This window comes from Oryzias latipes, chromosome 2, assembly GCF_002234675.1.
Source record: "Oryzias latipes chromosome 2, ASM223467v1".
NCBI lineage: Eukaryota > Metazoa > Chordata > Actinopteri > Beloniformes > Adrianichthyidae > Oryzias > Oryzias latipes.
Window position 1 is genome coordinate 4,611,622 of NC_019860.2, and position 24,627 is coordinate 4,636,248.

Consider the following 24,627-nt stretch of genomic DNA (forward strand, 5'->3'; position numbering starts at 1 on the left):
TATAACAATAAAATGAATTAAACAAAACAGTATTATGTCATGTAACCATATATCATTTCAATCTATCATTATACAGCTGTGTAGTAGGGGTGCCATATAAACCTATCATCCTCTCCCTCCCTCTCACTCATGGTGCAGAAAGAATTAAATATGACAGTACAAATAATTAGGCAAAACACAGTAAAACAGCTAAACAACAAAACAAATTTGGTCAAAAAGCCACACTTAAACCCAAATCCGTCCAGACAGGCAAAGAAAATGGTATCCCACAATCCCTTGAGGTGCCGATCTAACAGCAGCACCAAAGTTACACCTACTTAATTGAAGTAATTTGAATGAAAGTAAAATAACTGTCTGATAACTACGTGTTATTTTTAAGATGACTTAACTAAAAAGAACTGGTTAATCTTAACTGAAGCAAATAATTAAGTTAGATCAAAGTAAAAAGTTTATTTTTCCAACATCCATACGTGGTTTTATCACCCTCTCACGGTGGAAAAAGTATTATCTGAGCTTCTTCATCCACTAAATCATCTTCAAATGGACACGCCATGCTGCTTCACCTCTCTGAAAACAAGCAAACCTTCAACTAAACCAGGAGGGTATTCCAGAAAGCAGGTTATGCTAGCTCCCACAGTAAGTTTGAGGCCAAAGAAGTTGATAACCTCAGCTTTCGGTTCCAAAAATGGAGGTATGTTTCAGGATATGTCAAGTTGCCATAGCAACTCATGCTCTGAACATAACCTGGTCTGGAGCATGTTTAGTTGAAGGTTAGTTGAAGTCTGCTATGTCCGGTGAATTGTATGGCGAAGCAGCAGGCTTAGGTAAAACTTATGATATTTTTCTTAATTTCATTGAGACAATAATAAATTGATCATCCTTGTTTTTCTTTTTACTTTCTTAAACGAATGTGGGTCACAGAGACACGGAAGGTACCGCTACAAGTGGCTTTTGCGGCAGGACGGAGAGCATATCCGTTCGTATTAATGACTTATGACGTAAATAATTATTTCGTTCACACAAATTAATTATTTCGAGGGAACTAAATATTATTTAGTGGGAACAAGATATTAATTTGTGGGAGCAAGATAATTTGTGTGAAAGATATATATATATATATATATATATATATATATATATATATATATATATATATATATATATATATATATATATATATATATATATATATATATATATATATATATATGTATGTCTTTGTTATTGACTACAGTTAAATTTTTATTCATACTCATTATTCTATTTAGAAACTGTTTTTTTCTTTGTTCACTTAAGCCATTTCTTTACCCACTACGGTAATTTAGGAATTTAACAAACAAATGTGATCAAATTTGTTTAGTCTCTGGTGCATTTTGTAGTCAAATCTGAATATTTGAATGAGGTGGAGCGTGATGACGTCACAACAGCTCTTAAAAAAAAAGGTTTCCCCGAATTTTTTTTTCTTTCCATTTTGATATTCTATTCGTTATTATCTCCTGAATTTACACTGTTTAAAATTATTGGAAGCTTTGTGAACCATACTGAGGTTCAGTTATGCAGTTTATCCTTTTTTTTTAAAATACAATTTCAACAAGTGACCCGGAAGTAAACAGCACGAGGCGCAAGCAGCGTTAGCTTGTTAGCAGGCTAGCAGCGTTAGCTTGTGTTGAGAGGACGGTAGTGTTTTGTTGGGACGTTTGTGAGTTTTTTGGACAGAAAGGACGATACGTGGTTCGTGTGGGAACTCTCAGCATTTTCCAAAGTGTCGTAAATGAGTGAAGAAGTGTTGAACGGAAAGACAACGTGGATTGCTGTGATTGTGAGACTAGCAGATGATCGATCGGAGCTGCAGTGAAGAGGACGGCGGTGTTTGTGGGAGTTGGAGTTGAATTGGAGCAGGAAACATGTCTTCAGAACCTCAGAAAGGTTCCGTCAGCGAACAAGTTCCTGCTGCTGAAGAAGGAACCATGCCTTCCCTTCAGTCTCTGAGAGAGTTGATCAGCGAGCGACTAGCTGCTGCTGCTGAAGAAATCTTCCGACTCTGTGAAGGAACCATCGTCCAGTACGAGCAGGAGCTCTGTTGTCAGCGCAGACTGCTGGATATCGTCTGGAAACCGCAGCTTCAGCTTCACCGCATAGGTATATTCACTTCTACAAAGGGGGGAATTCCATTGAGCTTCATCGTGCTTTTCTTTTTGGTGACCCGCTTAAGTTAAGTGTAACTGTGTGTACAGACCACCAAACCCCCTTCCTGCTTTATTGAATATTCTCTGCCTAGGGACCACAAGCCACAAATTTCTAAGGTCCAGAGAGATAAATATTGGTGGTCAGAAATGATAGTTTCAAATTCCAAACACAGACATACACAAACTAGCCCAAATAGACCGAAAATTGAGCAAGTCAAATAATGTTTTACGTCTAGCTGATCGCTTTTGTTTTGCGGCTAGAAAACAATGAGAAAACTTGTTAATCACAGCTAGACACATCAAGGATTTTTGGTCTTTTTTTGATACTACATCTTCCCTATCTGTGCTCAAAACACCATCAATTTGGAACATAACATGGTAAAAGTGATTCTGAAGGTTTTAATCTTTTTCTTTTTTTTTTAGAAAATTGTTCATTTATTGTTATAACATGCTTCAAGTCCTCTGACTGCAGTTTATTATTAAGGGCTTGAACCCGTGACCGCTCATGATATCATATGAAAGACTCGGGTCTGCAACAGCGAATGGCTCGCGTTTCAAGTTTCCTCAATGTTTAGGGGGGGTTGGGGACCTTATTTATCTTGTACCTTTCATAAAGCTGTGAAATTGAACCAAAGTCGTGAGAAACTTGCTGTTGGCTCACAAATGTCCACTAAGTCCACTTTACCTTTTTTCAATTCAAAATCAAAGTATAAGCTATCCCAGTAAGCACAGTAACGCATATTTTAACAACGTCGTTTTTTTCAATGCGGAAACCAAGTTTTTCAATGGTGAAGCAAACATGCACAAACGGCATGCGCAGTGACACTCTTTGCTCCATAATTATCATCACTTCACATCAGGTATAATTGGATTTCATCGGATTAATAGGATCATTGGGGATTTTGATTGACATGTTGACAACGTTGATGATGACATGACTGAGTTTTTCACAGATTTCAAAATAGTCCCACTGCTCGCAGCAGAGGACACACTTTGGACTTGGTCATCGCCTACAGCAGGGGTGTCAAACTCATTTTCACTGAGGGCCACATCAGCACAGTGGTTGTCCCCAAAGGACCAGATATAACTTAAAAATGTAACTAAATGTAATGAAAAATGAATGTAACTACTCCTTAATGTTAAATAACTCAGTATTTATTTATGATAACTTTTTTAAAGTGACGATTACAGTTGCTCTAGCATAAATCCTTTTACATTTGATTCTGTCAGGTTAGGTTATATGGACAGTGTTTAAGTCCTAATGTCTAGCTGCCCAATCTAATATTTCAAGTCTGATTCCCCCTACATATGAATAAATACACACCAATTTTGATTTTTTTATTCTAAGAAATTAAAAACTTGTGTCAAACTTGAGTTTGACACATGTGACCTACAGGCTGTCTGCTGGAGTGTCCAGTGTGTCCAGTTGTGTACATCTGTCCACAACTGTCCAGATGCCACTTGTGTACAGATTCCAATGTACACATCTGGAGCAGCTGCTTGAGTTGGTGGAACCACACCCTGGTGTCTTCAAGCTCTGACTGTGCGCCATAAGTGCAGATGCCAGTAACTTGTGTCATACATGATCCCACGAGTGTTTATTGACGTGTCTTTATCAGACACTGCTGTGTGTTTGTTTCTGTCACCAGTGGAATCAGCACTTTCCTTCTCTAGAACCAGAAAAACAAACTCGAAGAACAAAGTTTCAAGTTCTCTTCTCATCTCATTGCACAAGGCAGAAAAAGCAGGAGTTCAACCATCAGGTTTAAACAAAGTTCACCTTTAAACTGTGTCAATGTCAAATGTAGAAATAGAAGAGATTAGATTAGCTTAGTTTAGATAAACTTTATTCATCCCAAAATGGGAAAATTATTTTATCTCCAGCTGCAAAAAAAGACATTCAGAAGACATTCAGAAGTAGAAACAGCAAAAGAATGTAGAATATTAGCATAACTTACAAATTTATCCTGTGTAAACCATTTAACATGGAATTTGAATTAAATATTGACACATTTAATGACACTTTTGATTATTTATTTCCAGTTTTAAAGAATTAATGACATATTTATTTGATTATTTCATAATCAATTTATTTGTCCCTTCCAGCTCAGAATGTACCATAAAATCATTAAATATGTCAGGAAAAACTTGAATGTGCTTTTAAATGTCTATTTTATAAATGTTTAAAAATGTATGGATTGATTTACAATTTTTTTAATTTAATGACATTTTGTATACAACATGTATTTAACAATTTAATGGCATACATACAGAGGTGGATAGAGTATTTTAAAATTTTACTCAAGTAAAAGTATTGTCACTTTAGCAAAATAGTACTCAAGTTAAAGTAGAGAGTAGGTATCCAAATAATTACTTAAGTAAAAGTAATAAAGTACTTGGATTAAAATCTACTCAAGTAGTGAGTAATTAATGAGTAACATCCCACTTATGTTAGAACAACAGAATGAGGGTCATTCAGGAATAATGCAATAATATACCTTTTAATGAGGCTGGAAATAAGTACATCCATTTTTTAATATAACATATTTGCTGCAACAAATAAAGGACAGTAATTGTTTTTAACCATTATCTCCTTTTCTTTGTAAAACATTGTCCTTCTACCAATATGTTCCTGATCATCTTTTCCTTTGATTTTAGTCATGCAAATTTTGAAACCTTTTAAACCGTAATGTTATCTTAGAAATTAAACATTTTCCTTTACATCATGCAAGACATAGCATGCGTACTAAATTTAAATACTTAATATAATAATAAATGTAAATACTAAATTAAAATCAGTGCGACAGGAAAAGGAAAAGATTGTAACAGATCCATATCTCTAGTTGATGGACATGAAAGGTACCTCTCCAGCTGTCCTATTTGAGAATTTCTGCGCTTCATGGATCCATGTGATGAACCGGAGGAGTCACGTGACTTAAAAATCCCAAAATAAATTGCTTCTCTCGCTATTTTCCTTATTTTTTCCCTCCGCCATTTTGTTTGAATGTGTATTCTTCTTCATCCGTCCGCGACAGCCAATCTCGCAACAAGCGCCCCCTATTAACCTTCGGAAGAATTGTCTTACCAAATGATGATTATTATAATGTTTTACAGGGTCTTCAAACCTAAATAAAAGGCCGATACTTGATGAAGACTCATCAAGAATCAATCACGGGACTGAATATTGCGATATATAATCATATCGATGTTTTGGCTCACCCCTACTTCGAATTACTTTGTTTACAAATTGGGCTATACAAAAAAAACTTGCCTTGCCTTACTCTCACGAGTTTTATTTTTCCCAAAAAGTTACTTAAGAAAATGTAATGGAGTAAATATAACACGTTACTACCCACCTCTTCTTATATATATCTATTTCAAATAGTCTCTCCAGACTCCTCAGGCATTTTCTCCAATGATCACCGAGTTTATTGGTACTCAACAAAACCCAAAAGTCCTAGAAACGTATAAAAGTCTCCTTGTTGTGTTTGTGTCCCTGCAGTCCTCCCCCAGGTATGGATGACTGAAGAGGAAGATCTCTGCAACCAGCAGAGGAACTTCAGAGTGGAACAGGAGGAACCAGAACCTCCACAGACTGAAGAGAAACTGGAGGAACCAGAACCTCCACAGATTAAAGAGGAACCAGAGGAACTCTGCATCAGTCAGGATGAAGAGCATCTTGATCTGAAGCAGGAGACTGATACCTTGATGGAGATTTCTACTTATAAGGAAGATGAGAACAGTGAAGCAGATCTAAGCAATCAGCAGAGCTTTAATGTAACTGATAGTCAGGATGAAGAAGGAAACCAACATGAAGAATCAACATCAACTACAGATGAAGAGACAGACCCACAGAACAGAGATCAGAGGAAGAGAAGAGACAGAAGACATGTCCAAAGTGTGGACAGCTCTCACATGTCAGCAGGTCAGTGTGACTCTGATCTTCATCTACACTATCGGTATGTTCACTTCAACAACGGTTCTATCTTGAGCTTGAGACACATTGTTGGTCAGTGCAGCTGACAACATTCTTCAAATCATATGATCTTAGTTAGTCCCTCCACCTAACGACAAACAGGAAACTTTAACAGATGAAAGAGAAAATTGTTAGCAAGATAAAAAAATCTGTTTCGTAATCTTTGCTTATAAGTTTGTAGTTCAGTTCTTTTCACCAGATTTCTCAGTCAAACCCAAAATCCCATCTAAACCTCTTTTATGTCTCCAGATTCTATTTCCAAAACTACATTTCAAGCTAAAACCCAAAGACAGGGTCCTGCTCATGGATTTGCACACAGAAAAGATTCAAACCTGAACACATCAGTGAAATACTGCTTAGATCTAAAGTTTAAACACTAGAAAACTAAAAGAATAATTTGATCCAGTTTCTTACAGACTAAACCCAACAAGAGCCATAAAGTTCCACTTCACTGTTTAACAAAATACTTAAGACTTTATTTCTGATTTTCTGGCTATGTATGTAAATGTGGCTCTTAAATATTTACAAAAAATGAAATTACGACAGTGTTATTGGAACTGTCATGTAATTAATTTTTTTGGGCGATTAATCAATTATTACCTGTTATTAAGTAATCTAATGAATCTTTTTTTTAATCTAACCCAATAATTGCTGTGAAAAGCCTGATTTTGAGGTATTTTTATTGAAAGCTGTGACATTGTGGCGCAGATAAAGATATTTGTAATGCATTGCTGTATGATGCAGATCAAAGAGTTGTTCCAATCAGGGATAGAAGTGGGGGTGGAAAAAAAACCTGACCTAAACAAGGTCAAACAAATGATAGATTAGACACATACTATTTACAAGACATTTTTTACAACATATATTATTTACATTAAGTACAGTAATCAACTGTATGTCATAATTGTAAGCAGAAAAAAAAATCATATAAGGTCCTAACAAAATTTTTTGAAACGTACTTTCAAATTTCAGGCCTATAAATCAATGGGGTTTCAATGTGTTTCAATAGTGTTTCAGACATAAAGTGCACTTTTAATCATGTTAAGCATAAACATTAATCAATTAAGTATTTTTCCTCAAATTTATTAATTGAAGTGAGACAACAGAAAAACAAAACAACAACAAACGGACAACTACCAATACCAACTACTGAAGGCCCGTACACACCGGGACGAATATTCGCCAGGCGTTATTCGCCAGCGTTTTTCGCCACGTTTTTTGTGTTCACACCCAGGCGATTTTCGCTGACAATGAGTGGAGTGAACATGCAATTTCATTCCCTGACATTAGATGGCGCTTAATGTAAAACAGAAATACTCCTGTACACAAGGTGGCGCTGCGCAACTTTACGCTTCTGAAAGTCGCTTTTCACTCAGAAGAAGAGAGCAAGTATTTACACGCTTGTCAGAATCAAACAAAGAAAACATGAATATTTCAAGCACCAGTAGCTCCAACTGGTGCTTGGTTCGGGGATATTTTAGAATGTCCGTCATTATTGCTTCGCGGCTGTGTGTAGACGCTACTTGGCGTCTATCTTCTTCGCTGGTATGTGTGCTCAGCAAGGCAGTTTTGTGTTTGAGCGCCCCCAAGTTGTGTTTTACTGTAACTTCAGAAGCTCCAGACACGTGAGCAAAAGCGCCATTCTCATTGGTCGAGTAGATTTCGACGCGACGCGTCGAAAAAAAAAAACGAACCCGAGGCGTTTTTTTTTTTGACGCTTTAACGCCTGGCGTTTTTTCGCGTCGGTGTGCACACTCTCGTTGGTGCCCTTTGTTTAGTCACGAGGCGTTAAACGAAATTCGTCCCGGTGTGAACAGGCCTTAACACATAAAGGCAGGAGATAAAAAAAAAATAATAATAAATAAATAAAATAAAATAAAATAAAGAGGAAAAGTGTGTGTGATGCAAGGACAAAGAGAGAGAATTCCATCCCCAAGCTTGAACTAACCGTCATACATTCTATTAACTATACATAGATACCTTGTTAGAGAATCATATAGATAGATAGATAGATAGATAGATAGATAGATAGATAGATAGATAGATAGATAGATAGATAGATAGATAGATAGATAGATAGATAGATAGATAGATAGATAGATAGATAGATAGATAGATAGATAGGAAATGCTCAAGACATATATAACTATGCATTCATTATATTCTTGATACTGGAAAAATCAATAGCGGTATCCATCCCGAAACCCACACTGTAAATTATCATCTTATTATTTCAAAAATAAATTAATAGATAAAACAAATAAACAAACAAAGTTAAGAGTTATAACCCATAACCATCAGACGCCTGCAAATGAAGTGAATAGGACATTACAGAGAGAAAAAGGGGAGGACACAGGACAGTCACATATTTGATTCTCAGATGAAACTTAATGTTCGTTTAGGAACTCCATGAAGGCTGACCACACATTTTGCACCGCGCAACTGCAGCTTCATCATCTTCTCCGTGGAGAGTTTCATTAAATTATTAATTCATTTAAAACCTTAAAACACAGCTGGGACTTTAAGTAAGTAACCTTTTTATTTTGGACAAGTGAAAACAAGTGTAGAATAACAAAATAAGACAAAAATTAGATAACACAAGACAAGACAAAATTATATAAACAACACAAGTCCAAAAGGCAATGAGAAGAAGAAAAATCCTATACTAAAAATCGGAAATCGAATTAAAAAACATAAAATTTTTTAGAGATTTTCTTTTTAAGCCATATCGCCCAGCACTATGTTTCATTTTTTATCACTGACTATGATTGAAGGGATTTCTAAATCTGAGATCTCTGATATAATCGAGTAACTGGTTAAAAAGATATCAATGCAAGAATAAGTGCCATGGACAGATGAAAAAAAAGTGAACTCTCTGGCTTTGGGATTTTGAGCTCACCAACAGCAGTTATTATTGTTGGACCTGTCTAATGATGGATGATGAAGTGCTCAATTAAAATCCCCTCCTATAATAATTGGACAGTTGGAGATATCTGAAAAAAATGAAGAAGAAAAAATTCTGAAAAAACAACGGATAGTCTATATTGGGCCCATAAATATTAGCAATTGTTACTGGGTTATTGTTGATAGATGTATTAAAGATGATAAAACGTCCTTCAGGATCTGTAATTGTTTTATTAACCATATGATTAATTCTTTTATTTATCAGGATACTGACCCCTCTCTGCTTTGAATTATAATACGCTGAGAACGAATTGGTAAATTTTGATGTTGCCAATTTTCTTTGGGTTAAATATGTTAAGTGTGTTTCTTGGAGTAAACAGATATCTGCTTCCAAGTTGTTCAAGTGAGTGAAAACATTATTCTTCTTTATCTGTGAGCCAATCCCACGTATGTTTCAGGTTAGAAATGTCATTGTTTGCATGTGAAGTTAATTGTTGTGAAAAATTAATTGTTAGCAAAGTTACTGTATGTTAATTTTCCAAATATATATTTATGCGTCGATGAGTGTGTGTGTAAGTGTATGAGTGTAAATATGAACACATACCAATGAAAGGTTTGTATGAAGATGTGTGAAACAAACAACAAGCATGGAAAGACTGACAGTTACCAAACTAACAAAAGCAACAGAACAGAATACGATGGAACATGTAAACATAATACAAATAACCCTTATAGTGAGATTTGCTGCAGTAACAATTTAAATGTTAAAGCATACTCCTTGTGTCCATGATTATTATAACGATCAAAATAGCCAGGGAGTAATGTCTTCTTTTTTAAATATTTTTCCATCGACGCATAACTTATCAACTGATATAATAGCTCTCTCACCTTCTTCCATCAGCTCTCTTACCTTCTTGCATCAAACAGTGAAGTGAAATCAATTAAGTAATAATCAAAGAACGAAAAACAATGAATGAATGAATTCAAAACCAAAATGGACGACCAGGCACAAGTACAAATAAAAAACAAAATGAATAGTCCTAAAATGGACAAAAACTGAAAACAATCATTAGCTGAAGTATTTCCAATTTTAACAGAAAAAAAAACTGATCAAAAATTTGTATGTAGCCTAGGGATAGCCCGTTTGACATGGTGCTTCGGCACGGCTTTCACCTTCATGAAACAGAGTGTTTTGGCACAATGTTTCGGGACGTGTGTCAACTAGCGCAAATCACGTGGTTGATGACGTATGACACGCCAAATGCTTCGTTTGGTCGAACCACACTTCAGATGTCACTTGTGTTTTGAACAGTTGGTCGCTATTCTCTAGAAATGCGAAATGAATCCTGAATGTTTCCCAACCAGTTCTATTGTTCCCCCTGTAGTGGAATCAGCATCAGTTCATTGCACTTTACCATGGCTCCTAGTTAAAACGCTGTGTGGCTCAGGATCATTTTAACTCGGTTTTTCCTAATAAAACACTGCATCACGAATGTTGTGTATAAAAGAAAAATAACACTGCAATGTATCTATGATGGCATTTCGTTTTTTCGTGATTAGAGATGGCTCAGTGGATTAGTCAGTGGCATCTACATCCAAAAGTTCTAGGTTCGAGCACTATACATATTCTGTTAGCGTGTACCGTAAATTCCGGACTACAAAGCGCACCCGATTACAAGCCGCACTCACCCATATTCACGAGTTTGACTGCTTTTATACATACACAAGCCGCGTCAGAGTACAAGCCGCGCATGTGTTAGCCGATATTGTCATCCTGACAGATCACGCCCAGCATCCCAGAGTGAGTGCAATTTATTAGCACATTGTGGGTGGTGCCAGTTATGCCTCTGGGTTACGTATTTGGGTGTATCGACATCTGTCAAACAGCATGGCCCTATATTCTGTTCACAAGTCCCTCAGTTATGGTGTTTTTATTTCATTTTTTTTTTACTTATTGACAATCTAGGTATCTAACATAAAATTACAAACAGTAGCCATATAATCAACATTACATCCCTCAGTTATAATGAGGAAATTTACATCCGCGATTCCACATTTCCCATGAGTCTTAGGGGCTAAAGGCGGGGCCAACGCCCGGCTCGCCATTCTGTTGTACGTGTTTAAGAATTAGCAAGTAGCAGCAGTGCATGGAGGGGTGAACGGGAAAAGCTCTCCTTCCGCTTGTGTCGCAGCAGCGTTATGGGAGTAACAGGACTGGTTAGAAAACACAACGGTAAAATAAAGCAGCGGCGACTGAAAAGCGCGCGCCCCAGCGCGATACGCGCGCCTCAGTGCAGCGCGTGCGTCAGAATTCAGAAGCCTCTGCACTCCGCGGACGCCTCTGCGCTCCGCTCCCGCCCCGCGCGCTCCTTGTCTCCCTTTCCTATCTACTCCGACACCTCTGGCCAGGGCAGCTTCAAGGAGGAGCACTTCGTCCCCGTTGCGCCGGTGGATGGAGCAAATCGTTTCTGTGCAAAGCAATTGGACTTAATACTGTACGTTTTGTGTATGAGGGGCGGGTGCGTTGTTACGTGTGGGAGCCTTCAGACTGCCATCGGCCCCGCAGCTCAATCAGCAGGAGAAGATGTCTCCAGCTCACACGGCTGCAGCCAGGGCTTACTCCACACGGAGGCTGTGAGTTTTTCAAAGCAAAATTCCGCTTTTACGGTTTCCTTAGAAACCGTAAATGGAGTGTAAATTCACTCCATGCGCTGTTCTCTCCGTCACACAGCAAACCGTTGGTGACGGTGGACTTTTTTACGCTGCTTTTAACGATTGCTTTTAACTTGAAAGCTTCATCATAATGTAGCGGCGATCACGTGCACGTTGGGTCTAATGGCCCCAAAGGATTCTGGGATGCGGCCGGGCATGCGTGTTTCATTTTGTTGAACCATGACGGAAGTGTCTAAGACCTGAAGTCCAGTCCATGCTGTTTGGCTGCTAAGAGGTGTGTTGAATAAAAATTCCTCGTGCTTGGTGTTAGATAGAGAATTCAAACTATTCACTGAGTTTGAAAGTGCGTACATCGCGGCCGCTAATTAAATCCATAAATTAGCCGCGTCACTGAATAAGCCGCAAGGCTGTAAGCGCAGGAAAAAAGTAGCGGCTTGTAGTCCGGAAATTACGGTATTTTTTTCTTTATGTGATGTGTATTTTGCTGTGTCAAGCACTTCTCACAGAAAGCGTCACACGTTGTGTTGTTTTACATTTTTTAATCATCATTAACATCTGTTTTACGTTTTTTCATCATTATTTCCACATTGAAGTGTTACATATGTTACATATGTTACATATGTTGAAACATATGTCGATATACATCCAGTCCGCCACCAGATGCCGCTGTTCTGTGTGGTTTCGAAGCCCTGAATGGGTGGTTCATTTTTCTGGCACAATTACATGAACCCCAATGAGGCTTCATGGGGCTTCTATTCCTATCCCTAATGTAGCCACACAAGCATGGCATTTCTGTGAGGCAGGGAGCCTTAGCAGTACTGTTTGCAGCTATGTGTGTGACTCGATCGCATAGACTCACCAAAGAGTAATTTGTTCAAAGTGTAGTTAACCCAGTGAGATGTTACACCAAAGTGTGTTTTAAAGTTTAAATAGCAGACAGCTAGGGCTGGGCGATATGGCCTAAATACAAAATCTCTAATTTTTTTTTTTTTTTATTCGAGTTCCGATCCCCCCCCCCCCCCTACTTAAGGAGAGCAATAAGTACAAACGGCAGACAACTTAATGCAAATATTGATTTTATTTAATCAAACACAAGACAAATCCCCTTTCTGGGATATGACTTTTCTTCTTCTCACTAACTTTTTGACTTGTGTTGTTTATGTCAATTTGTCTTGTCCTGTTTTGTCGCATATAATTTTGTTTTGTTTGTTATAATTTTGTTATTTTTATAAAGGTTACTACTTACTTACTTACTTAAAGTCCCAGATGTGTTTTAAGTCCCACTTTGTAGTCTAGACTAAAAGGAGACAAACATTCACCTTGAGAGTAGCACCATTTTCTAAAGCAGGGGTGTCAAACATACGGCCTGCGGGCCTTATCCGTCCCACCAGGTGGTTTACTCCGCCCCATCCATGAAGAGTAAAAATCATAAGGATGATTAAAAAAGAAAGTAAGTTTCTAGTCCATTCCTGTGGAGAGTTATGATTTTTTAAAGAAATAACTGAAATGCGCAATTCCGCCTCTAGGGGGAGCAAAGGAAAGGAAAAACAGTTCAACCAGCATATCTCTGCACGTTCCAAAAGCGAAACCTAACAGCTCTGCGGCTGGGTAGGATGCACCTTGGTTCCCTATGAGCCTTACCGCTTTTATCTTGCTCTCAGGATGATCATTAGCGACACCCTAATGACCAAAATGTTGTCAAATGTGTGGAGTGAAGAGCCTTCCAGGAAAAATGGACAGAGTTTTTTTCTTTCTTTCACAAGGCTGAATGCAAAGCCCAAATGCTTTGTATGTCATCAACATCGCAGTGCTCAAAGAATATGACATTCAGCACCACTAAGAGACTTACCATAAAGAAAAGTTTCTGGATTGCTTCAGTGTCAGAGGTAAAATATTCAGTCTGTATTAATTTGAATTGACCAACTTTTCTTTAATTGAAATTAATTTTATTTGAGATCCATTGGCCCCAAGTGATTGGGCTACTATGTTGATTGAGGCATTTTTTCCAACTGAGTAAAAAACTATAACAAAGCTGTTATTTTGCTGGTCCGGCCCACTTGAGATCAGACGGGTTAAATGTGGCCCCCGAACCAAAATGAGTTTGACACCCCTGTTCTAAAAGATTACCAAAACAGCTCATATCTGGGCTCTAAGGTTTAAAATAAAGGAGAAAATGATGAAGCAGCAGGAGTCCTGGTCAGACCCCCCCCCCCCCACACACACACACACACACACACATACACTGCAGCCTCCTACGAAAACAAAATCCTACGGTGGCCGCGTCGCAAATAATATACTGGTACAAGTAATAATTGCAACGCAGTATTCTTTATTAACAAATAAAAGTAACAACTAACTACCTGAATAATGAACTAACTATATAGGCGTTGTAGAATGAGTATGTGTGTGTGTGTGTGTGTGTGTGTGTGTGTGTGTGTGTGTGTGTGTGTGTGTGTGTGTGTGTGTCAGGGCGCGCGCGTGTGTAAGAGGACTGAGCGCGTGCAACGCGAGTGTGCGTGAGAGCCTTTGACTGTGATGACCTTAAGACAAACCCATACCAGTTCCAAAAAACAGATGATTTTATTCCTTTCTTGGGAACAAACTTCCCACTGTTACCGGTAGCCATGCTGTTGCTTGCTTTTTTGTGTGATGTCTGTCGCATGCCATACCGCCGTGTGAAACTAACGCTACGGAAGCTCTGGGGATCCAAAAATGCTCCACATAAAAACTCGATTTAGTTATTTGTGAAATCACCCACAACAAAAAATTCGAATTAATTTATTATAAACAAAAATCACCATCATCCACGGCGTTTACGCATTTTGGGGATCAGCGCCTTGATGCGGAGGAAACGGTCTGGCACATCTGCTGTCAGGTAGAATGAGTCTGACGCGGGCTTGGCGTTGTGAAGTATGCATGAGACATAGTTTCTTCTGATGTTTAACAACTCCTTGCAATTATACACCAGAAGAGAGTCAATGGTCCTTGTGAAAATAGTAAGAACAATATATTATACAATTAACTGAGCAGAGCCAAGCGGCGAACCAGGCATCCCGGCGCCATCTTTGTATCCCAACAAAACATACGATCCCTCGTGGATCTCAAATTATATTCTTCCTTACCAGTATACAGACACCCCTATTCCAATTGATATTTCAGTAGTCTGTGCTTTTGTTGTCCACCTATTTGATAACCGCTGATTTCAAGTAACAAGCATCAAATCCAGCCGAGCTGCAATTTATTTCTATGTGAGATGTTGAACTTTCTCATCTACGAATCTCCTTGGTCCTCGAATCTTCTTGGTCCTTGGATACCCTTCCATTCGCCTTCTCCTCGATGGCCTTCTGAGGGTGCGTCCCTCCGGAAATGACAAAGGTTACTTCTCTCTTACCATTGGTGCATATAGAATTTTCGTGGTAAGATTACGTGCAGGTTCCATGTTTTACTGTTGATTCTCTGTTTGAATCTGTGCTTCTGATGGCTTTCTATGGTGCGGTGAATACACAAGTAGAACCTTCTCTTTAAACTCAGTACTTGATTTCACTTTCTCAGATTGTTCTTTAAAAGCACCTTTATTTCCTTCATCTCAAGCATTCTAAAATTGATCAGTTTTGCTAAGTTATTTATTTATTCATTGCCAAGACTAATACTACTTTTGTCTTTATCTATGCATCTCTTCCTGAGCCTGCGACCCTTACTGCCTGGTCAGTACTTCAGTTTCTGGTGGATGGCGTAAAACCCTTGACAAAGTTGGCTGGCTTCCAAGTAGGGCTGGGCAATATGGCCTAAAAATATCTCCGATTTTATTTTTTTTATTCGATTTCCGATCCCCCCCCCCCCCCCCCGATCCCCCCCCACCACCACCACCCTACTTAAGGAGAGCAATAAGTACAAACGGCAGACAACTTAAAGCAAATGTTGCTTTTATTTAATCAAACGCTAGACAAATGTAACCCCCATTTCTGGGATGAATTATAAATAAATAAACACACTCTTGGAATCAAAGTTAAGTATAAGATTTTTCTACTTCTCACTCCCTTTTTGACTTGTGTTGTTTATATAATTTTGTATTGTTTTATATAATTTTGTTATTCTACAAAGGTTACTTACTAAAGTCCTGTCTGTTTTCACTCACACTTTGTAGTCCAGACTAAAAGGAGACAAACATTCACCTTGAGAGTAGCACCAGTTTCTAAAGGATTACCAATACAGCTCACATCTGGGCTCTAAGGTTTTAATTAAATTAATAAACCCCATCTTCTCCACGGATAGGATGATGAAGCAGCAGGAGTCGCGGTCAGGTTGTAGTAATAATTACAACGCAGTATGCTTTATTAACAAATAACAGTAACAACTAACTAATGAACTAACTATACAGGCGTTGTAGAATGAGTGTGTGTGTGTCAGGGCGCGTGCGTGTGTAAGAGGACTGAGCGTGTGCCACACGAGCGTGCGTGAGAGCCTTTGACTGCGATGCGCTTTAGGCAAACCCATACCAGTTTAAAAAATGATTGTAAAAAAGATGATTTTATTCCTTTCTTGGGAACAAACTTCCCCATGTCACCGGTGGCCATGCTGTCACTTGCTTTTTCGTGTGTTGTCTGTCGCATGCCATACCGCCGTGTGAAACTAACGCTACGGAAGCTCTGGGGATCCAAAAATGTGCCGCATAAAATCTCGATTTAGTTATTTTTGAAATCGCCCATAACAAAAAATTTGTATTAATTCATTCAATCGATTTATCGCCCAGGCCTACTTCCAAGTTCCAGTCTCTGCTCATTCTGCAGCTTCCCTGCAAATCATGCCCCTGCCCTTGGTGCTGCAACGACGACTGCACTCCACGTACCTATTTCTGCACTGAAAGTGATAGGGCGGTGGACCTCTGCCGCATTCCAACTTAAATCGCCCAAAATGTTAGCAGCAGAATGGAAAACAATTTCTTTGGATTAGGGATGTTTGAATACTACATTGCCAGGTGGAAGCCTCAAATTTCAGATGTTCTTAAGATTGCATTATATTATCCCAGTGGATCTCGTATTTGAGGGTTACTTAAGCTCGTATTATTAGTAGGCCAGTTGGAAGCATCAAATCCTGGCCGTTAAGCTCTTATCATAGCACTTCAGACGGAGTGTCGAATTTATGGATGTTAAGCTTGTATTGTATGCCAGTGGAAGCATCAGATATGGATGTTAAGCTTATGTCGTCTTACAGGTTGGTTCATGGCGGTTAAATTTATAGTTCCCTACATCGTCTTGCCGGACATTGCCTCCACGTTCAATTTGGCTGGCTCTTTTTCTCTTGTTCCCTTCGTGGCGCTGTACTCGAACGGGAGCGGCCCTACGGTCAAAGGTGACGGGTCACACATAGCGGTCATACTTGTACGTCTGAATATGGAATGCCTCCGAAACACACTTCATCTCATTTTAAAGTCTGATTTTACATTTGCATTCTCTTCAATCTTTATGATCTTTTGGTGTTGGGAGCAGTTTATTACCCAAAAGTTTTTTATGGAGATATTGTCATATGCAATTGAATGGAGCTTTATACCACATTAAAAGAATGTGAAAATAAATATTTACTGCATGAGTTGTCTGACTGAAGTGAGCGACCTTGGGAGCATTTCGGGCAGACAACTCGAGCAGAGCGTTTTAACTGGTTACTCCTCCCTAGGGCGGTTCAGGCAATCAACTCACCTGTTCAGCATCCTATTCAATTCCAGGCGTGCGTGTCCATTCCTTCTCTTCCTTTGCCGCAAGCGTTGCGTACGTCAACCCACCCTCCTCCCCAGCTTCCACATGTGAGCTCCGTTAGGGGTAGTTTATTACCCAAAAGTTTTCTACGGAGAAACTAAAAGAATGTGAGAATACATTTCTTTACTGTATGAGTTGTCTGACTGAAATATTACATTTTTTCATTTGCTTAGAAAGTTTTGTTTCCTATGTCTTCATATGTTTAAGTGGTAACGGCGTGGAAAGAGGTGGGAACTCACAATAAGCTCACTCAGTCTGGCGACAGTTGTTTCCATAGATACTGTGACTCAGAGTGACTCGGACCAATCACTGTCGACTGGCAGTACTCTATTCAGAAAGCAGTGGTGAGCGATTTGGCCTCATTTCACTAGAGCTTGAGTTGTGGGGCATTTTCTATGGTGATGTCACGTCGATTTGTCCATTGTTTTGAAAGTCTATAATTGATCTCCCTGTAGTGTTTGTTTGATGAAGCAGCAGGATGTGTGACAATTTTAACAGGATCCAGACAGAACTGAAGGACAAACCTGCCAGATTTACAGCAACAGAAAGATTAAGAAAATGTAGGCATGTGCCAATCCGATCACGGGACTGAAAATCGGGCCCAATCACGTGGTTGATGACTCAATCGAAATCGGAAATTGTAGTCCGATCGGGGGTTGGACATTTAATTTATTCCTGTTATGATCAGAGATTAATTTTCAAGCTTACTATTCCAGATAAATACTTAACTAGTATTCTGCAAATCATAAACATGTACACATGTAATTCAATGTCCATTCCTAATGGAAAGAACCCCAAAAGCGGTATATTTATCCGTTCCCGCATTTCTGAGTAATATTCTAAAAACTTGCGCTCTGAGCACCAGCCCCTCCCAATCCAGGAAAATGAGCAGGTCCTCACATTGTGACGTAAACAAGTGAGAAACCCCCCCCCCCCTTCCAGGAAGAGTTTTTTCAGCTCCATGTTGTGTTGCTGTTCTAAAGAAAAGAGAAAAAAAACTGATAAAAAAAAACACTTTATTGACGGTGTTACAAGTAAGTTTTCTTTACAAAAATGGTCCCTCATTTATCGAGAAGAAGTTACAGTTGGAAGATAATCTTTTTAAAAAATGTTTATTGGATTCGGTGTTGAAACTAAAGAATTAAATTCTTTAAATTAAAAATTTCAATTGTACACATTTTGACTATTTTTTGACTCGTCAAAATGTGTATAGTCATTTTAACTGTATTTTGACAATTCGTTTTATAATGGTGCTTAACAATAAACAAAACATAAATAACGGCCTCTTCTTGTGTTTCCACAGTCCTCCCCCAGCATTTGGTGACTGAAGAGAAGGATTTCTACAACCAGCAAAGGAAGTTCAGTGTAGAACCGGAAGAACAAGAACCTCATCATTATAAAGAGAAACCAGAGGAGCCAGAACCTCCGCATTATAAAGAGGAGCAGGGGGAACAAGAACCTCCACAAATTGAAGAGGAACAGGGGGTACCAGAACTGTCACCAATTAAAGAAGAGCAAGAGGAGCTCTTAATCAGTCCGGATGAAGATCAGCTTGATCTGAAGCAGGAGACTGATACCTTGATGGAGATTCCTACTTATGAGGAAGATGAGAACAGTGAAGCAGATCTAAACAATCAGCAGAGCTTTAATGTAACTGATAGTCAGGAGAAAGAAGGAAACCAACATGAAGAATCAACATCAACAACAGATGAAGAGACAGACCCACAGAACAGAGATCAGAGGAAGAGGAGAGACAGAAGTCATGTCCAAAGTGTGGACAGTTCTCACATGTCATCAAGTCAGTGTGACTCTGATGTTAGAAAAAATCCCAAGAAGGTAAATTTGGGCAAGAAACGTAAACAAAATCCAAAAGAAAAGAGACTTTCCTCTGTCAAGTCTAGTGAAAGCTCAAGAATAATTAGTAACCCGTCTGACTACATGGAAACTGGGTCTGATGAAAGATGTTATATCTGTAAAGAATGTGGTAAAAGCTTTTGCAACATATCTCTGTTTAGAATTCACAGAAGAATCCATGCAAAAGATAAGCGATTTGCTTGTAAAGAATGTGAACAAAGTTTTAGTCACAGATCTACTCTCCTAAATCACACAAGAACTCACACAGTAGGGAAGCCTTTTTCTTGTAAAGGATGTGATAAAAGTTTTAGTTACATATTTAACCTCCAAACACACATGAGAACTCACACTGGAGAAAAGCCTTTTTCTTGTAAAGAATGTGACAAAAGTTTTAGTCACAGATCTACTCTCCTAAATCACACAAGAACTCACACAGGGGATAAGCCTTTTTCTTGTAAAGAATGTGATAAAAGTTTTAGTTGCATAACTAATCTCCAAACACACAGGAGAACTCACACTGGAGAAAAGCCTTTTTCTTGTAAAGAATGTGATATGAGATTTAATCAAATGTCTAATCTCAAAAAACACACGAGAACTCACACAGGAGAAAAGCCTTTTTCTTGTAAAGAATGTGAAAAAAGTTTTAGGTACATTTCTAATCTCCAAACACACATGAGAACTCACACAGGAGAAAAGCCTTTTTCTTGTAAAGAATGTGAAAAAAGTTTTAATCAATTATCTCATCTCAAAGCACACATGAGAACTCACACAGGAGAAAAGCCTTTTGCTTGCAAAGAATGTGAAATAAGGTTTACTACTTTATCTGATCTCAAAAGACACATGAGAACTCACACAGGAGAGAAGCCCTTTTCATGTAAAGAATGTAATAGAAGTTTCAGCCGCATGTCTAGTCTCCATACACACATGAGAACTCACACAGGAGAAAAGCCTTTTTCTTGTGAAGAATGTGATAGAAGTTTTAGTCAAACATCTAGTCTCAAAGCACACATGAGAACTCACACAGGAGAAAAGCCTTTTTCTTGTGAAGAATGTGACTCAAGTTTTTGTCATAGATCTAGTCTCCAAATACATGCAAGAACTCACGCAGGTCAGAAGTATTTTTCTTGAATATGTCACACAAGTTTTTTTTTTAGTTTCTGTCTCAACAGACACATGCTAGCTTACAACAGACTTTTTCTTGACAAACAATGTAATAAAGGATCTAGTGTAAACTCTTAATGCTAAACTTTTCTGATAAGAGGTCGACCTATCTGCACCACAGCCAAAGTCTGTGTTTTACAGGGGGAAAAAGTTCAGTATTTTTGGAAAATTTGAACATGTAAAAATAAGTTTAAAATACAGTAAACCCTTGTTTTTCGCGGGGCTATATTCCAAAAAGAACCTGTGATAGACAAAATCCGTAAAGTAGAAACCTTTATTTTTTTTTAACAATTATTATACAATTAAATACTCTATTATACATTGAAAAGAAAGAACAAACCATTTTACAGGCTCAAGCATTTGTTTCACAAATAAAAGTACTTTAGAAACGTTTTTTTTTTTCAACAAATAACTTCTGTACTTTACTGTCAAATAATAATTTGAATCATCAATGTGAACAGAAGGCTTCAATTATTCGATTAGCACCACCCACCGCAACCTGAGTAATTGGATTAAACGGGAGAAAATTTAACATGATTATGATAAAAATACAAAGTACAGTCGGACAAATAGTGACTCAGGTGTATTTCACTGCTCTTCAAACAGAGCCGCTGCATCCTGACTCCGCTCTGCAGTGTTTTCTTCTTCTGAAGCCCGCGGTGCAGGTGTGTTTGTCCGGGAGAAGAACATAGTGATAGGCGGTTGTTGTCGCTCTTTTTCCATGGGTTTTAGAGAAACTCGAAATTGCCAGAGAATTTGCACATACGTAATGTAAATTTGGCAGGCTGTTTTACGTACGTGTACATATTAAACAGCAACGGTATTGACGTGTAGGTAGAGAAGAAGCGGAGTGACTTTTTAGCCAATCAGAATGCAGAAAACAATGCACGATGCAAATCCGTGAAGTAGCGAAACCATTTTAGCGAGGGATGACTGTAGTTCAATCTATGTGTACTACTGACAAAATATGTAAAACATTTTCACAAAATGAATTATTTGTGTGTGCTACCATGACAACATTTAAAATATTTTGCTTACATCTTTAATTCAAACACTTTTTATGTGATCAGTGAACATTTCTCGCTTATTTAAACTCAATGTAGTGACTGCAGTCTGTACTTTGTCTAGGTCAAGTAACATTTTGGTAAAGATGGGTATTATTAAAATGTTATATATACTACCGTATTTTCAGGACCATAGGGTGCACTGGGTTTTAGGGTACAGTCTCAGTTATGGGTTTCGCTATTTGACACATACAAAAGGCGCACCGCGTTTTAGGGCGTGGAAACTTTAAAACATACTAGTTAAACATGCATGCTGTGTGTTTAAAAAAAACAACAGGAGCAAAACTTAGTTGGTTGTGATTTATTCTACATTTTTTCAGTCATAAATCAGCATCCAAAAATCCATCAAAGTCCTCATCTTCTGTATTTGAAATGAACAGCTTGGCTAAATTTCTATCAAACACCCCAGGTTCCCCTTCGTCATTGTCAGAGTTCGTCTCATTGCCGTGCGGCTCCTCATGAATGATGCCGGCTTTTTTGCGCTTCGAAAGCAGTGCAAGCAGACACGTTAGCCAAAGCATTTACAATCCATTCACAAATTATGGCCCAAGTCGTCCGGCGCTGCCTCCCACAACAATGTAAGCCGTGCCCTTTTGTATGTATTGCTACTGTGCTGCTCCTGTTCTTCTTGACAATGTGACTCACCGGGATGTTGAAAGTCCATGTTGGTGCTGTGGCCGGGTTGGAAGTGTTTGTCAGCTATCTTTTTACTGCATAATGAGTGGAAGATGGACAGCTTTTCATTGTGATCCACTGCAAGTTGCTGCTGCACCATCCTTGCCCGGATGGAAAGATGAAGGCGTAACCTTCCTCTTTAAGCGTTACTGCCCTCAGTCGAATGGTCACTGCATAGAAGCTACTCCAAGCTGATCGCTGATCGTTAATTAAGTGCTCGAGTAGCCTTTTTCCGCAGAAACTCAGCTGTGTCCCTTTGACTTGTCGGAGTTCGTTTTCCAGCTTCCTCAACTTGTGAACCATGGATTAATTCATCTTGAAATCTCTCCCAGCTGCTCCCATCCTCTGTGTAGCTGATGGTTTGCAGTTTAAACTGTGCTTCAGCCACGTTGTAAACAATGTTGTTCTGTTCACGCCCACACTTCCCTCCCCCGTTCTCATGCTGTCTTCTTCTACATCCCACAACAACACATTAGAAGGACACCCCTACATTTTTGAGAAAACTTTTAAGTGCGCCTTATGTTCGTGAAAATAAGGTACTCTTCAAATTGATAATTTCAATTCGGTATTCTTTTCTGTATTCTTATTGATAGTTTTATTGATGTAAAAACTAGGAGGGAGAAGACAAACTTTTTACAAAGAAACATTTTATTTTAGAACCATTTAAAACAATGTAATCATTTAAAATCATTTGCAACACTAAAATAAAATTATCAATAAATACCAATGTGTCTTGTCATAATTACGTACACTTTTAGGTAACAACTTTAATAAATAGTGTAGTAAAGAAACTGTTGGAATAATATATATAAGTTATCTCATATTTGCTTTTGTTTGCAGAAGTGTCTGTGTCCAAATCTGTTTCACAGGGAGGTGGGGGTGACACCCTTGGGAGAAAACGATTATCTTTGCGTCTTTTGCAGAGTGTATCAAATGGCGTCTTCACTGCAAAGAACAATAACAGGGGTAATAAAAATGCACATTCTGTATTTTATTTAATCCTACCTTTTATGTTGGATAATTTACTGTTTCAACCTGTTAATATTACTTTGTCTTCGTTATATACAGTATTTATTGGTAGTCATTTTCATTTACCCTCCATTCATCTTCTTCCGTTTGTCCCTTTTGGGGTCACAGGGCTGTCGGAGCCTATCCTGGCCAATTATGGGCGAAAGCAGGGGACACCCTGAACAGGTAGCCACCCATCCACACTCACATTCACAGCTATGGACTTTGGTGTAACCAATTAACCAAAAGCAACCCGGAGAAAACCCAAAAAGAATCACGGTTTAGATGTCACTTGTGTTTAAACAGTTGGGCGCGCTATTCTATGTAAATAGTACAAATGAATCCAGAACGTTTCCCGACAAGTTCTATTGTTTCCCCTCTATTGGTTTCAGCGTCAGTTCATTGCACTTTACCATGACTTCTGGTTAAAAAAAGTACTGTGGCTCAGGATCGATTCAACTCTGTTTCTCCTAATAAGACAATTCACTATAAACGTTATTTATAAGGAAAATACTTGTACCAATATGTAATGACAAGGGATATTTGTATTAGTACAGATAGCTCTGTGTCTGAATCCTGGGATTCGGGGTTCAAGACCGGCGTTTTACAATTTTTTTGATTTGCGTTTATTTTTTTTATATGATGTGTGTTTTGCCGTGTTAAGCACTTCTCACAGAAAACGTAACTCGTATTGTTTTACGTTGTTTTTTTTAATCATTATTAAAAACAATTTTTTGTTTTGCGTTTTTTAATCATTATTTCCACAATGAAGTGTTACAAGGAGCTTAGTTGAAACATATGTCAATATATATCCAGTCCGCCACCCGATGCTGCTGTTCTGTGTGGTTTCAAAGCCCTGAATGGTTGGTTCGTTTTTCCGGCACAATTGCATGAACCCCAAGGGAAGCTTCATGGGGCTTCGATTCCCATTCCTAAAAAAATCCAAAGCAGATTCAATGGGAGACAGCATCACCACACTTACCAGGAAGTCTGAGAACTACACAGCAAGTGCTCAAGTGTTTGGCAAAACCATTTTTATACTGCTCCCAGGTAGTCAGGGGGATTGCCTGCAGCTGTGCAGCATCATCCTGCTACAACACTATCTTGTGGGGTCCAGATGACCCCACCCTTACATTGACGTGTTCTCCCTACCATGGCAAATGTGGATAAAGGTGAAGAGGATTTCATGTAACCCATCGACACCAGTGAAGATCAAACATATTTAAAGAAAAAATGTTTAGTGCACTGTCATGTGGGATTTAGATGACCCTACTCCCAACGTTAAAGTTCCTTGGAAAGCACAAGGGTTTATGCAGCTGCTGCGACAACACCAACTGCATTGAAGCAGGACGGAGAAGGGAGACACCTGCTGGCTG

The 24,627-nt window shown here is 38.6% G+C and overlaps 2 protein-coding genes across 2 annotated transcripts in view; both read left to right on the forward strand.

The window, feature by feature from the left end:
- The window catches only part of LOC101163225 (gastrula zinc finger protein XlCGF57.1), a 466,623-nt gene that overhangs the window by 67,905 nt on the left and 374,091 nt on the right, over window positions 1–24,627 (forward strand). The gene's annotated exons all lie outside the window — the stretch shown is intronic.
- On the forward strand, window positions 5,992–22,541 carry LOC111946422 (hydroxysteroid dehydrogenase-like protein 2). Its single transcript, XM_023949596.1, has 3 exons — window positions 5,992–6,111; window positions 18,793–19,132; window positions 22,526–22,541. The coding sequence occupies exons 1-3, from the start codon at window positions 6,102–6,104 to the stop codon at window positions 22,539–22,541; spliced, it is 366 nt and encodes a 121-aa protein (XP_023805364.1). The 5' UTR covers window positions 5,992–6,101.